The following is a 14,430-nucleotide window of genomic DNA, read 5'->3' as shown; positions in this document are numbered from 1 at the left end:
CCTCCCCCCTTTGATTGCTAACTCATGATTGATTTCTCAGCTCAGAAAAGGAGACCCTGAAGTCTGGGAAGAGGCAGCGGAGAAGGAGGAGGGTGAGGAGACCCCACCTGGCCCGGGTCCCACTCAGCCTCTGCTCAGACCCTGGAGGGCCGCGCCGGCTCCATGTTAATTGCAGGGGCAGGAAGCAAGCATCCCCGCGCCCAGCTCCTGTGTGTCCCGCACTGTGCTGTAAACCGAGGTGCAGGTCTTTGTACAGAGGACATCGGAGCCCAGGCTGGAAACCCGCAGACATGCTGCGGACCCTGCTTGCCTGGCAGGGTCGGCCGCCCACCTGTGATCTCGGCATCTGGGGGGTATTTCTCTTTGCCTTTACTCGCCCACTGGAGCCCTCAGATGCCCCCGGGCCCTGAACGCTGAAGCAGAAACAACCTGGGATAGTGACTGCAGACACGCCAAGTTCTGATCTTTGCTCCATTAGACGGAGGGGACGGGGCCTGGGCGGGGAGAGAGGCCGACCCCGCTGAGCGGCCGAGGGGCCAGGGATGAGCCCTGTGGGGCAGGAAGAAGGACGTCTTGGCAGAAGGACTGAGTCAGGAAGGGGAAGGGGCTCAGCTCGAGCTGGGCCGCCCATGGTTCCAGGAAGCTCTGAGCCCCGAGCAGGCAGGAAGGACAGCCCTGGCCGGACCATGGGGATGGAGGGAAGCTGCGGGTACAGCCCTGCCCTCGGGGTCTCCTGTCACAGGGACTCGGCCTGGCCGCTAGAACTTGCTCCCGGCTACCGGCCTCCCAGACTGGACAAGGTCCAAACGGAACTCTCGGCCGCCTGCCACGCTGGCGCCCGCCACCCACCGTGACCCCAGGTCGCCGCGCTCAGGCCTCCTCCACGCCACCGTCCACGCTCACGTGGCAGGGGCGCCCTTCTTCGCCCTCACCCTGGACCCGGCCCGTGGCGCATCCACACCCTGGACTTTGGTGAAGCACCGCAACCGTGGCCTTGAGGGAAACCCTCTCACGGGGCCCGCGGCCCCGCCCCCCGACACGCCCCACACGCCGGAGATGCGGACTCACCTGATGGTCTTGCCCCAGTCGCACCACAGCGGCCTCCCGACGGCCTCCATGTCCACCTGGAACTGGGCGAGGCAGAGCTCGTGGAGGAGGGTGCTGAAGGTGGCGTCCTGGCAGGCGGTGGCCATGAAGAGGTGGCTCACTGCAACGACAGCCCCCAGACGACGGTCACCCTCCGGCCTCGCCGGGCCCGCCTGCCCCCAATGCGGGTCAGGGACTCTTCTGTCCACAGCCCACATCCATCGGGGCTCCCAGCCCAGGGCCCGCCGGGGAGCCCCGTCTGACTCTGAGGCCACCAGGATGCCCTGGGGTCCCCGTGATCCCCAGAGGGGGCGTCTAGGCTCCAACTGGATCATTTCTTCATCAGTTGTTTCGGGGCTGAGCAAAGGCCCTGCCTGCTAATAGCGGGTCTGATGACGATGTCTCCCTGGGCGACAGCGACAGAATGGGGACCGCACTTCCTCTTGTCTGGGGCACAGGGTCTGACTCTCACACCACTCCCGACATGGTTCCCAAGGCCTGCACTTCACAGACATGGAAACTGCGGCCACGAGAACAGCTTGCTGGGACCGGACCCTGGTTCATCACCCGCGAGGCCACGAGGCCTCTGCCCGGGAGTGAGGAGGAGGAATCCGCCCGCCCCAGGGAGGGCCAGCGGCACAGGGTCCTGGAGACCGCTGCCCGCCCCTCTTCCTCTGGCTCGTGTGGGCTGGGCCGCAGCACCCAGCACCGAGCTCACATCCTCTGTGTGTGGATGTTCAGCAGTTAGAAACCACCCAGCAGACAAACTGTCACGTGAAATGTTTCTACCCTCCCGCCTTGATGAAGGTACAGTCAGAAATTACAAATGGTCGAGCAGTGCCCTGCACAAAGCAAGATTCACTCATTTCCCCCAAGCCCAAGACTGGCTCCCGTGCATGCCAGGCAGGTGAGGAAGCTTCTCCCCTGGGTCCTCCCCCCGCCAGGCCTCCTCCCCCTCCCGTCTTCAGGCTGAATGTCCACTGTCCACCTTCTTGCCCCTCTTAGGGGTGGGGTCGGGGTCTTTGCATTCCCTGCTTGGGCTCTGCCTGCAGGCACCCAACCGTCCCCCAGGCCCTGCTGTGTCCTCTGCCTGCAGGCACCCACCCGCCCCCAGGCCCTGCTGCGTCCTCTGCCTGCAGGGCACCCACCCTGCAGGGCACCCACCCGCCCCCAGGCCCTGCTGCGTCCTCTGCCTGCAGGGCACCCACCCTGCAGAGCACCCACCCGCCCCCCAGGCCCTGCTGCGTCCTCTGCCTGCAGGGCACCCACCCTGCAGGGCACCCACCCGCCCCCAGGCCCTGCTGCGTCCTCGGCCTGCAGGGCACCCACCCGCCCCCAGGCCCTGCTGCGTCCTCGGCCTGCAGGGCACCCACCCGCCCCCAGGCCCTGCTGCGTCCTCGGCCTGCAGAGCACCCACCCGCCCCCAGGCCCTGCTGCGTCCTCGGCCTGCAGAGCACCCACCCGCCCCCAGGCCCTGCTGCGTCCTCGGCCTGCAGAGCACCCACCCGCCCCCCAGGCCCTGCTGCGTCCTCGGCCTGCAGAGCACCCACCCGCCCCCAGGCCCTGCTGCGTCCTCGGCCTGCAGAGCACCCACCCGCCCCCAGGCCCTGCTGCGTCCTCGGCCTGCAGGCACCCACCCGCCCCGCCCCACCCGCCCCCAGGCCCTGCTGCGTCCTCGGCCTGCAGGCACCCACCCTGCAGAGCACCCACCCGCCCCCAGGCCCTGCTGCGTCCTCGGCCTGCAGGCACCCACCCGCCCCCAGGCCCTGCTGCGTCCTCGGCCTGCAGGCACCCACCCGCCCCCAGGCCCTGCTGCGTCCTCGGCCTGCAGGCACCCACCCTGCAGGGCACCCACCCGCCCCCAGGCCCTGCTGCGTCCTCTGCCTGCAGGGCACCCACCCTGCAGAGCACCCACCCGCCCCCCAGGCCCTGCTGCGTCCTCGGCCTGCAGAGCACCCACCCGCCCCCAGGCCCTGCTGCGTCCTCTGCCTGCAGGGCACCCACCCTGCAGGGCACCCACCCGCCTCCCAGGCCCTGCTGCGTCCTCGGCCTGCAGAGCACCCACCCGCCCCCAGGCCCTGCTGCGTCCTCTGCCTGCAGGGCACCCACCCTGCAGAGCACCCACCCGCCCCCCAGGCCCTGCTGCGTCCTCGGCCTGCAGGGCACCCACCCGCCTCCCAGGCCCTGCTGCGTCCTCGGCCTGCAGGCACCCACCCGCCCCCAGGCCCTGCTGCGTCCTCGGCCTGCAGGCACCCACCCTGCAGGGCACCCACCCGCCCCCAGGCCCTGCTGCGTCCTCTGCCTGCAGGGCACCCACCCTGCAGGGCACCCACCCGCCCCCAGGCCCTGCTGCGTCCTCGGCCTGCAGGCACCCACCCGCCCCCAGGCCCTGCTGCGTCCTCGGCCTGCAGGCACCCACCCGCCCCGCCCCACCGGCAGGCCCTTCCAATCCCGGGGAGGAAGGGCTGCGCTGGGAATTCTTGGACCCGGGGACATGGGCGGACGGCGAGCTGCCACTTGAGGCGCTTAGGCCAGGTAGGGGTGTGCGCTCAGGTGGGAGCCCCTGGCCCCTCGGACTCCTCCCCCTCGGCCTCTGTCTTCCCATAGTAAAATGCAGAGGAGCTGGTACTCCAGTCCCTAGAATATTCGGGCGCCGCTCAAAGCTCTTTACGACTGCCCTGAGGTGGGGTCCTGTGGTGATCATCGACTTGCAGATGGGAACTGGGGATTCGGGGCTCAGAAACAGGCCCAAGGTCCGAGCACTGGAAGCGATGTAGACTAGACTGAACTAGCCTTGCCTCCTTCGGGGCCTGCACCCAGCCAACTCCCAGACCGCGAGGCTCGGGACCAGGCCGGAAGCAGGAAGTGGGGCAGAAGGCCTGACCTGTCCTCTGCTGCAGATCTCGGGGAGGGGGTAGGTGAGGAAGGTGGGGCGTGGTCAGAGAGGTGGTGATGGCAGGGGGCTGGGAAGAGCCATTCTAGTGTGCGACTCTGGGGGCTCAAGAGTTAGTGCATGGGGGGACGAGGTGGGGGGATGGGTAGGTAGGTGGATGGATGGATGGGTAAATGGGTGGGTGGATGGCTGAGCGGCTGGGCAGGTGGACAGTAGGGTAGATGAAGGAGTTCACACACCCCAGACGGGGCTCTGACCGGCCCACGGTGGGCAGAACGGAGAGCCGAACGGGAAGCTGAAGGCCCGGCCGGGGCGGAGGGGCGGACGGGCTCTCAGAGGAAGCCTGTGGACTTGGGAGAGGAGCATGTGGACGCTGGTGCTGGTGACGGGTAACAGAGCCGACGGGCTGCCTTAGACAGAAGCGAAGGGCAGGCTGCCCCTGGGGGCCGGGAGGGCAGGCCGGGCACAGGGGCCCCTCGCAGGCAGGAGGACGATGCTCTGCCGCCGCCCCGCCAAGAGTCTGAGGCGAGACGGCTGGCGGGGGGCCCCGGGGCCTCTGCAGGGCACTCACCTCCTGCCAGAGCCTGTGCCCCTGGACGCCGGGCCAGAGTGCGCAAGAGCCGTCCCCTCCCAGCACCGCTGGTTCTCAGCATGGCGGGGACTGGTGGCCAGTGACAAGCACGCCGGGTCCGGGCAGAGTCGGAGGCTTGGGGTCGGGGAGGGCTGCGGTCGGAGGGAGCCACGACGAGGCCTCTCTGCTCTCCCAGGGGACGCGATGGCGGGGGCTCCACGCGCCTCTCCAGGATCCCCGTGACGACCCTGCGCCCCTGGATTCCACGTCCCCTGACACGTGACGGGGTGGGAGGCTAACGAGCCCATTTACCTAATTTCGGTGACAGACTCCAGGCTGGACACATCTCGGCAGGGGGGCCAAGCTAACAAAGTGACATTTCATAGCAGTAAAAGTACAACTCTGTGATTAGTTACAAATAAAACCCCGAACGCAGGGAACCCACGGCACACGGAAGTGGAGGTGAGGCCAGCGGCCCAAGCTGGAAGCAGCCTCGGGCTGCACCTGCCTGCGCGCTGAGGTGCCTCCTCCCGTACCCGCCGCCTGGAGGGTCCCACCGTCCCCCAGGCCTGAACAGGCAGGCTGGGTGCCTGGAAGCCGGTCAGATGGGGAGGACCCCCGGGGTTTTTAGCTCGAGAAGCCGGGAGTAACAGGGGGGAAACGGGGAAGATGAAAGGCTGGCAAGAGGGAAAGCCCTTCGGAGGACCCGCCCTCGACACCCTGGGAAGGGGCGCCTGGCTGGGGGTGAAGGAGTGAGGCTCCCGGGGCGCTCAGGGGGCCGGGGAGGGAGAAGCGGGAGCCTCTGAAAGCCCCTGAGTTCACGCCGCTTCCCAACAGCCCGGGTGTGGCCCCCTCAGGGTCCACACAGCATGGCACGTGCACCCGAGGGCCAGCCGCGGGGAAGGGGCTGCTCCCCACCCCTGCCCTCTCAAGACACCCCGAGGAAGCCCACCTGCTTGGAGAGGAAGCGCCAGGGGCCGCAGGTAGCTCGGGAAGGCTTAGACACAGACTCACGGGGGAGCTGCAGCCTCACTCTGAAGGCCGGTCGCCCCTCCGTGTGTCGCCCCCCCCCCCCTCACTGCTCCTGGCATCCGCTCTGCGCTCCCCACCTGGACCGCCCTTCCTGGCAAAGCTCAGGCTCAAATGTCGCCCGTCCTCCTCCCTAAGGTCCCAGCACCCCACCCCCCCCACCTCTGCATCTAGTGCCTTGTTTAGGGCGGGCGGACGGTTCTTTCCTTTCTCAGAACCACTTTGCTGTCCTCTCCTCGCCCACTCTTTCTGACTCACGCGGATGTCCTCCCTGGTACCCAGCGGCTCTGCATGTTAATATTTGTCAGGTGAACCAGATGGTGACGCCCAGTTTATCAGTGGACATTCTGCGTGGGAGTGAAGCATGGTGCCTCGGACCATCCCAAAGAGGGTCAGGAAGCGCGGCGGGCTCCCCTCCTGCTCTGAAAGGGCTGGTTTACGGCTAACGCGCATCTCAGGGCGCTGGGTGCTCGCGACAGAAAGCCATGGGCTGATGTGGGCACTGGAGAGATCTGATCTAGGGGAGCTGGGTGGCTCCCGAGTCCCTGGAAGGTCAGGGAAGCAGGGGCCCACAAGCCCCAGAGTTAGTGCGGGGGGTGGGTGGAGGGCCAGAGGCCGAGGGCCTGGTTGGAATGGGCTCCGAGGGACGTGTCCTCAGGCCACAGCTCCCCCCGTGAGGGGGTCCCTCCCTGACGCTCGGGTCGGCCTCCTCCTGCTGCCCCCTCCTCTGGGCTGCACACATCCAGCAGCCACCTGGCCCGGCCCGGCTGGCTCAGGCCCTGAGTGGCCACCCTGCCCTTCGGCCTCAGGGGTCACACTCTAGCCCGCACCATCTGTGCGCCGCCCTACCCTGGGCTGGCTGCAGGGCCTGCCCTGTGGCCTTGACCGGCCTGGCTCTGGGCTGGTCCCTGGGCAGCAGCTCCCACCTCTCTGTGAGCCACTGTCTGCCTCCCGAGGGCGGGACCTCTGCTCTTCGGAAACAGACACCCACACCCGCTGCCCTTGCTCTCCTGCCCTGGGGGAGCCCAGAGCCTGGCTGCTCTCTTTGCCGTCGTTCCTGCAACTGGCACGAGGCTGGGCAAGCTGTCTGCGTGAATCTGGAAACCAGTTTCGTTTTTAAGTAGAGGAGAATGACACTTAGATTTAAAAAAAAAAAAAAGAGCCTGATGTGGTTTCTTTCATTGGAAAGAGAGGAAACTTTATGGTTTCAACACTGAATAAAATTGCCCAAAGTTTTAAAACCAGCTGTTTGGGGCCAGATGGGTTCCAATCCTGTGTGACTGCAAATTTAATCATTCATAACTCATGTCTTTAAAAGGCCGAGTGCAAGGCTGCCAGGCAGACAGCAGCGAGTCGAGGCAGGACTTTCCCCGGCGTCGGCATCGTTCAGTTCAGTGAGCCTGGGGGCGCCTAGAGAAACAGCTGGAAAATGTCCCTGACAGGAGGAGAAATGGCAGTGAGATCCCTACGGCCATGTGCCCGGGGCCAGAAAGATGGGGCGGCAGGCTCCCCACGGGGCACCTCGGGGCTCTGGGGCATTTGGGTTTTCTACCGAGAGATGAGGGCCCAGAAGTGAGGACCTGATAGGTCTCATTTCATGCCTGTGCCCTTGGCCTGTGGCTGCACGTCTGCAGGACGGGCCCATCCTGCTGCCACTCATCCCACCCCACGTTTGCAGAGATGGAGCCGCAGACTCACACGGTCCTCCCAGAGCTGGGGTGACCGGTGGGAGGTGAGCCGAGGGAAGGGCACCTGCTGGGGGGCCTGCTCGTCAGAGTGACCGGCTGGGGCCTGAATTCAGAGCCCGTGAGCCTCCAGGGCCCCCAGCACACTGCCCACCCCCACCCCCAGGCCAGGCCCAGAGGAGGCCTCGCCACCTCTTGGCCACAGTTTCTTTCTCTGTGAAATGGGAACATCCCACACCAGGTGGGCAAACAGGCCTGGCTTCCAGAAGACGTGTTCACGGAATCAACCCCACCTCAAGACGAGTGGCCCTCCCTGTGGATTTGCAAACTGAGTGGCCCTTAGCGACTCACAGGAAGTGCCAGCCTGACCCCAGGGCCCAGCAGGGGTGATGGGAGGGGGCAGGAGGGGGAGGGGACAAAGGCATGGGACACTTCTGGAGGTGACGGATATACATGCTCACTGTCTTGAGTCCACGTGGGTGTATACATATGCCAGAACCTTCCAAATGATACACTTTAAACATATTCAGTTTATTCTATGTCAATTAGACCTCAATAAAAACAATAAATCTGAAGGGAATGTCAACAGTGGGTTATCTCTGAGTGGTGTAATTACAGATGATCTTTATTTTCTGCTTTATGCTTTTCTACATTTTCCACAGGTTAAAAGTATAATTTCTAAAATATTCTCTCTGTATTCTGTCCAGACCTTTTCCTAATAGCTATCGGAAAAATCCTTGCTCGGCATGTTCTTGCTGAATCACTTTTTACTCACCCAGCTAGGGCCAGCAGGGTGAAAACCATTCACTTCTAGGACTCTCCTGGGTACAGCCACTTGGGAACCAAATGCCCAGGCAGCTACATGCCTGGCCTGCCACTGAATGCCCCAGAGGATGATGTAAACAGAACTTGGTTTGAACATGTTACCTTCAGCCTTTCTCAGTCTACTCTGGAAAAAGAAAACAAAAACCCAAACGACAAAATGAAAAAACAAGAACTCTGTGTGTCCAGTAAAAACTCCTACTCAACCCTCAAGGCCCAGTGAACCATCACCTCCTCTGCCCTGCTCAGCACAGATCCCTCTCTGACCGTGCATCGCGCTGTCTCCTAACCCTTGGTTAGCCACTGCGGCGCCTCGGAGACTGCGTCTCCTGCACACCCAGCGCCGGCCCTCAGCAGGCTTCTGGCTGACGGCACACTCACTGAAGGAGCAGATGTGCTGGGGCGCACCGCACTCCTGGCCAGGGACAGCTCTCTTAACTTTCCAGGTCTGTTCTGGCTTCTAGAAAGCTCAGAGTGGTTTGGCCTCAACCTGTCCTCAGCCAGCATCTTGTGAGATGCTTCTCTCTCCTCCTTGCTTAAATACTCTGTTGATTTCATCCCGTTCTGGAGGGTTTTGGGGGCTGCGTAATGTGATACCAGGTCATATTTTGGTGCCTTAAGGTGCCTGTGTGTCTATCAAGAGCCACTGTCTGTATTCTCTTTGGAAGCAAGTTGGTATAAATGGATAGAATGCAGATCAGGCTCTAGATCGGTTACACATCAATTGCAAAAGGCCTGCTACTTCCCCTCCCACTGCCACATGCTGGGAAAGCCCCATCGAAGGTGGTGACAACTGCAGCTCACGTGGCCAGCTCCTGTCCTAAGCCCTCTACGGGCATTAGCTTATTTAATCCTTGCAAGTCACCAACAGGGCAGGTGTTATTCTCCCATTTTACACATGGAGACAGAGGGGCCCTGAGAGGTTAGATAACCTGCTCAGAGTCACACAGCCCAGGAGTGGTGGAGCTGGGGTGCAACCCCTGGCATGCTCATCTCAGACCACGTGGGAGAGATGGTGAGGGTGGCCACCTCAGTGCCAGAGACCCTGAAAGCAGCCCCAAAGGCTACAGATGATCGATGTCTGCTGAGGCTTTGAGAGCCTCGAACCAAGTCACCTCTGCAGGCTGGCTTCCCCAGGGCCACCTCCCCATGAGCGGCCTGGAGGGGTCTCACTGGAGAGGTGGGAGTCCCACGAGATAGATGCCTGTCCGTGTGTAGGTGCCCCGAAGAACACGAGGTCAAGCCAAGAGCCAATGGCCGAGCTGCCTCTCCTCCCGGCACCGGGGCCTCCTAGTCCCAGGGGACCAGCACTTTCTATCTGAGCAGGTACAGCCGACTCAAGCCCATTGCTCCCACTAAAATCACTGGTGTCCTTAAGGAACACGTGGTGCCCTCAGAGGAAAACAAAAGGATTTTCATGATTTTAGAAACTAATTTCATCATCCTGTTAAGGGAGTCTATCTTTGCATGATTTTCTGACACGCAGATGAATCGCTGCACAGCAACTGGAGAAGCACATCTCAGGGACCTTACCGACAGGGGCTGGGCCAAGAGAGCCTGGAGACGACCTCTCCAGAGGATGGAGAGCCTGGGGCCCAAGCGAGGAGCTCCCCAGCCCATCCAAGTGCCCATTCCTGCCGCCCGCGAGTCAGGTTCTCCTGAACCGGCTCCATCGGTCACCACGCTCCATCGTTGGTGGGCCGGAGGGCCCCTGTGCCAACCCCTGAGTGGGTGCCGTGGTCCCTCCAGCATTCCCCACATGGCCCCTGGGCATCTCCCCACTGCCAGGTTCCGTCACACTGAACTTCCTCTAGAGCGAAAGCACCTCAGCTTCCCCTGAGCTCTTCCTCTCCTGTCTCTGTTCCACCTAACGCCCTCTCTCTGCAGGAGGTCAGCTGGTCCAGCTCGCCCCCTGTCCCAGGATGCTCTCCATGCCTGGCAAGAGGAATTCCCGCCCTTGCCACCCTCTGAGGAGCCAATCAGGGGCTGAGAGAGAGGAGGGCCAGGGGCCCTTCCATTTCCCCCTCAAGCAGCAACTTGCTCCAACGAAGCCCTCACCTAGAAGATTCTCCTGACTGTCACCTGATTTTGATCCTTGTGGTCAGCCTGCAGACCCACTGTCTCCTTGCTCTGGCCCAGGGATGCTGCTTCTCCTCCTCCCTCCCCTCCTTGAAGTGCCTGCTCTCTGCTGGATGTGGGAGGACCTGTCAATGTGTCCCCTGAATCCACGAGAAAATAGGATGCTAAATCAGATCAAACACCTAAGCGATGCAGAATAACATCCAAAAGGTGGGCAGTGGAGTCACACAAATGTAAGACCAAAAAATAATAAAGCACAGTATCATCCCTGACAAAGTTAAATTCCACCTGGAAAGAAAGAAAGGGCATCCCACACCCATCAGGACAGCTACCATCAAAAAACCAGGAAAGAACAAGTGCTGGTGAGGATGTGGAGAAATCGGAACCCTTGTGCACTGTTGGTGGGAATGTAAAATGGTGCAGTTACTGTGGAAAACAGTATAGCAGTTCCTCAAAATAGTAAACATAGAACTACCATATGATCCAGCAATTCCACTTCTGGGTATTTACTCACGAAAATTGAAAACAGGGTCTCTAAGAGATACTTGCACACCTGTGTTCATAGCAGCGTTATTCACAATAGCCAGAAGGTGGACGCAATCCAGGTGTCGTCGATAGATGAATGGATAAACAAAATGTGGTATATACGTAGGAGGGAACATTATTCAGCCTTAAAAAAGAAGGACATTGTGACACATGCCATAGCATGAATGAACCTTGAAGACACTATGCTAAGTGAAATAAGCCAGTCACAAAAAGACAAACACTATATGATTCCAATTCATGTGAGGTACTTACAGGAGTCAGAATAAAAGAGACAGAAAGTAGAAAGGTGGTTGCCAGGGGCTGGGGGAAGGGGATGGGGAGTTAGTGCTTCATGGGCAGAGTAACGTTTTGGGAAGATGTAAAAGTTCTGGAGGTGGATGGTGCCAATGATTGCAGGACAATGTGAATAGCCTCAGTGCCACAGAACTGTAACTTAAAATGGTTAAGATGGTCAATTTTATATGTATTCTACCACAATTAAAAGTAAAAAAATAAAATTAGAAAAACAATAAAGAGGACACAGAAGGTTATGCTATAAGAACCCCTCACGTGGATGTGGCTGGCAGGGATTAGGTGTGTGAATTCCCCACTGTCCCAGGGGCACAGAGCGTGCGGGAACTCAGCGGCAGAAAACTGAATCAGAGAAGCAGCGTGGGGCTGAAGCACAGCTCTCACAGCCCTGACACAGCTGGGCGGCTACGATAAGGAAGGATACGTACGTAATATAGTTTAAGATGATGACTAGAATCAACACATAAAAACCCCACACTCGGGAATTCCCTGGCGGTCCAGTGGTTAGGACTCGGTGCTTGCACTGCTGAGGGCCCGGGGTTTGATGCCTGGTCGGGGAACTAGGATCCTGCAAGCTGCTCAGCACAGCCAAAAAACAAACAAACAAACAAAACTCCACACTCTTGTTGTGGGTTTAGGGACCTTTTACAAAAGGGAAATTCTGCAAGGCCCAGAAGGATGCCTTCACGCACACTAAGCTGTGGTGGTGGTCTACGACTGCTCCCTGACCACAGTGTGTCGGGGGAGAAACCAAAAGGCCGAGTCACTGGGATTGTTAAAAACTTGCTTCCAAATAAGTCATATTTTAAGAGGATATAAAACCCACAAAGACAGAAAGTCAAGAAAATATTAACAACGGGCACAAGACAGAAAGAAATTCAGGGGATGCAGCCATGATGCCAAAGAACAAGTTTCATTCCTGAAAAAGAGAGAACAAAAACAAATGGATTTGGCATTCAAGGGAAATGAACTGGTTCTTCTGGGGGTAGGGGAGGGGTCTAATAACAGAGATAAATCACTGTCTCTTCTGATCGAGAAATGACAGGAAAATGCCAATTCACAAAACTGGACCAGAAATGGCAAACATATGTCCACAGATACAGTGGGAAATAGAAAAATAAGATACTTACCTATATTAATGATATATTGGATAAAATGGACAAGTTCACAGGAAAATGTGAAACATTATCACCATAAGAAATAGGAAACCCAAGAGGACCAAGACCCATGAAAGACACTGAAAACGTTCTCAGTTATCTTCCCTGCCAAACAGGGCCCCACTCGATGGTTCTGCAAGTGAAAATGAAGATCCTTCAGGTCCTGGAGGACCTCTTTTGGGAAGAAACCCCAGTGCTGTTAATAAAACCCACCAGAGAAAGTGCAGAGCAATCTCACTTAGGAATAGCAAAGCATAACTCAGAATAAGCAGTGGGCAACAGACTCCCAAGTCTGCTGAAAGGCAGCACAGGGACCCAAGGAACACTCCATTCATCCCAGAAATGCAGGAAGATTCACACTGGCGAACCCCCTCTCCACCTGGGGCCCCATTTCCCCAGTGCCAGCAGCCCGCCCCTCAAGGAGGGAATTCAGAGCTCTGCATGCTGCCAAGGAAGAAATGATTCTTCCTTAACATCATAAAAGAGTATTTCACACATGGAAAGAAGACTCATTCTCTATCCCTTCCCCTCCCCATCCCTAGCAAAGATAAAATAAAATTAAAAAAGCATCTTGCCCAAAGGAGAAAGACTGAAGGTTCGAGGCACTGTTGCCCTCAGCCAGGAATGAAGGACGGCAGCTGCGGCCACACCCCCTGCTCAGCAGAGAGTCACCCTCCAACCAGCTGGAGCAGGGAACCAGGAGTGTCAACATGGGGAGGAGGTGATCACCCCTCCTTACGGATGATCTAATGATCTATCTGAAAAAGCCAAGGGGGAGAAGAACGAAAACAAAACAAGAAGCTGGCACTGTTAGAAACCACCATGCGCACAAAGACGGCCAAGCGTAAAACAAATGCACAAAAAAGGAGCTTATGTTCCAGCAACGACCAGATAGAAGATAAATTGGGGGAGATATCCCAGTCATAGTAGCAGCCAAAAAACACAAGATTTCTAGAAATTGAACAAGTAATCTGCAGGAGAAAAGGAATCCTGTGGGTGGGGTGGAGGACAGACTGCTGTTTCCTGAACAGGTGGTCTTGTTAAAATCCTCCCAGATCAATCAACAAATCAGGGCAATCACCATTCAAATCCCAACAGCCATTTAGCTAGAAAATCAGCAGACATTCCAGATGAATCAAAGATCTGCATATCTAAAACCCTGGCACGCCGGAGGAAACCCTCAGTAGGCACGCACTCTGGTTGAGCCCTCTCTGCATCTTCTCAGAGGACCTGACCTTCTCCAGGTTGCACTAGCTGTCACCTCTTCCACACTCGCCCCCGCCAACTGCCCTCCCCAGTCTCTGTCTCAGCCTCTCCTCGGCCTCGGCCTCCCCTCCCCGGCCTCCCTCGGGAGCCTGCGCCCCACCTGCATCCACACCCCCGGGGCTATCCCTTCTATCCGAGGCTCTCACACCATCTTGACACGGATGCCGCCCCAGACGTCTCTCCCAGCCACACTTCTTCTGTGCCCTGCAGACACCTGCCTACTTGCCACCATCCCTCCCTGAGTGTCCAAGGGGACGTGTCACCCAACGTGGCTGCTGTGGATAGGGCCACCAGCTTTAGCAAATAAAACTACAGGACGCCCAGTTAAACTTGAATGGCAGGTAAACGAGTTCTTTTTAGTATAAGTATGTCCCAAATATTGCTTGAGACACTCATACTAAAACGCTTTGTCGCTTCACTGACACGGAATTTAACCGGGGGCCCTGTGACTTCCTGGAAGCCTCGGCTGTGATGCTCCAGCTGTCCGGCCTCTGCCCGCTAGGTGCCCAGCTGTTCTGCATTCCTCGCTGCTTCCTCCCTTCCCAGGCCCGAGCCCTCTGTCCACCTGTGGAACCCTCTGGAGCCTCGCCAGTCCTTCCAGCTCAGCCCCACCTTCCCTCGCCCTGTCTCCCACGCCCAGCCCCCACCCAGCCCCCGCTGGGCTCCGGCACAGCAGCCCAGGGCTCTTTAAACCATGTGTTCCATCTCGTCACCGCATTTAATATCCTCCAGGTCTGCCCGTTGCCCTTGCAATGAAATCTGAACTGCTCCCCTTGGCCCAGAGGATTGGGTCCTCCTGTAGCTTGGCTCAAAGCCCTCTTCCCCTCATGCTTCCATCACAAAGGTTTCTGGAAAGTTCCAAGAACCAAGGCCTTTGCGTAACTGTTCTTGTGCTCTGGAGCACTCTTCCCGACTCCCTGAGGCTTGAGATCAGGGGCCCCGCTGCCCGCGGCTTACTTCTTTCTGCATAGATGGCACCCTTCGCGTACGTGGCTCAACGGAAGC

General features: G+C 59.0%; 1 protein-coding gene across 1 annotated transcript in view; it reads right to left on the bottom strand.

Annotated features, from left to right (window-relative positions):
• RAMP1 (receptor activity modifying protein 1) overlaps window positions 1–14,430 on the bottom strand; it is a 51,770-nt gene that overhangs the window by 32,826 nt on the left and 4,514 nt on the right. The window contains exon 2 of the mRNA XM_061206212.1: window positions 1,069–1,207. Within this exon, the coding sequence (XP_061062195.1) occupies window positions 1,069–1,207 (139 nt within the window). The remainder of the gene's footprint in view (window positions 1–1,068; window positions 1,208–14,430) is intronic.

Source organism: Eubalaena glacialis, chromosome 1 (genome assembly GCF_028564815.1).
Source record: "Eubalaena glacialis isolate mEubGla1 chromosome 1, mEubGla1.1.hap2.+ XY, whole genome shotgun sequence".
NCBI classification, from domain to species: Eukaryota; Metazoa; Chordata; class Mammalia; order Artiodactyla; family Balaenidae; genus Eubalaena; species Eubalaena glacialis.
Note: the sequence above shows the minus strand (reverse complement) of the source record. Positions and strands in the feature narration are given on the sequence as shown.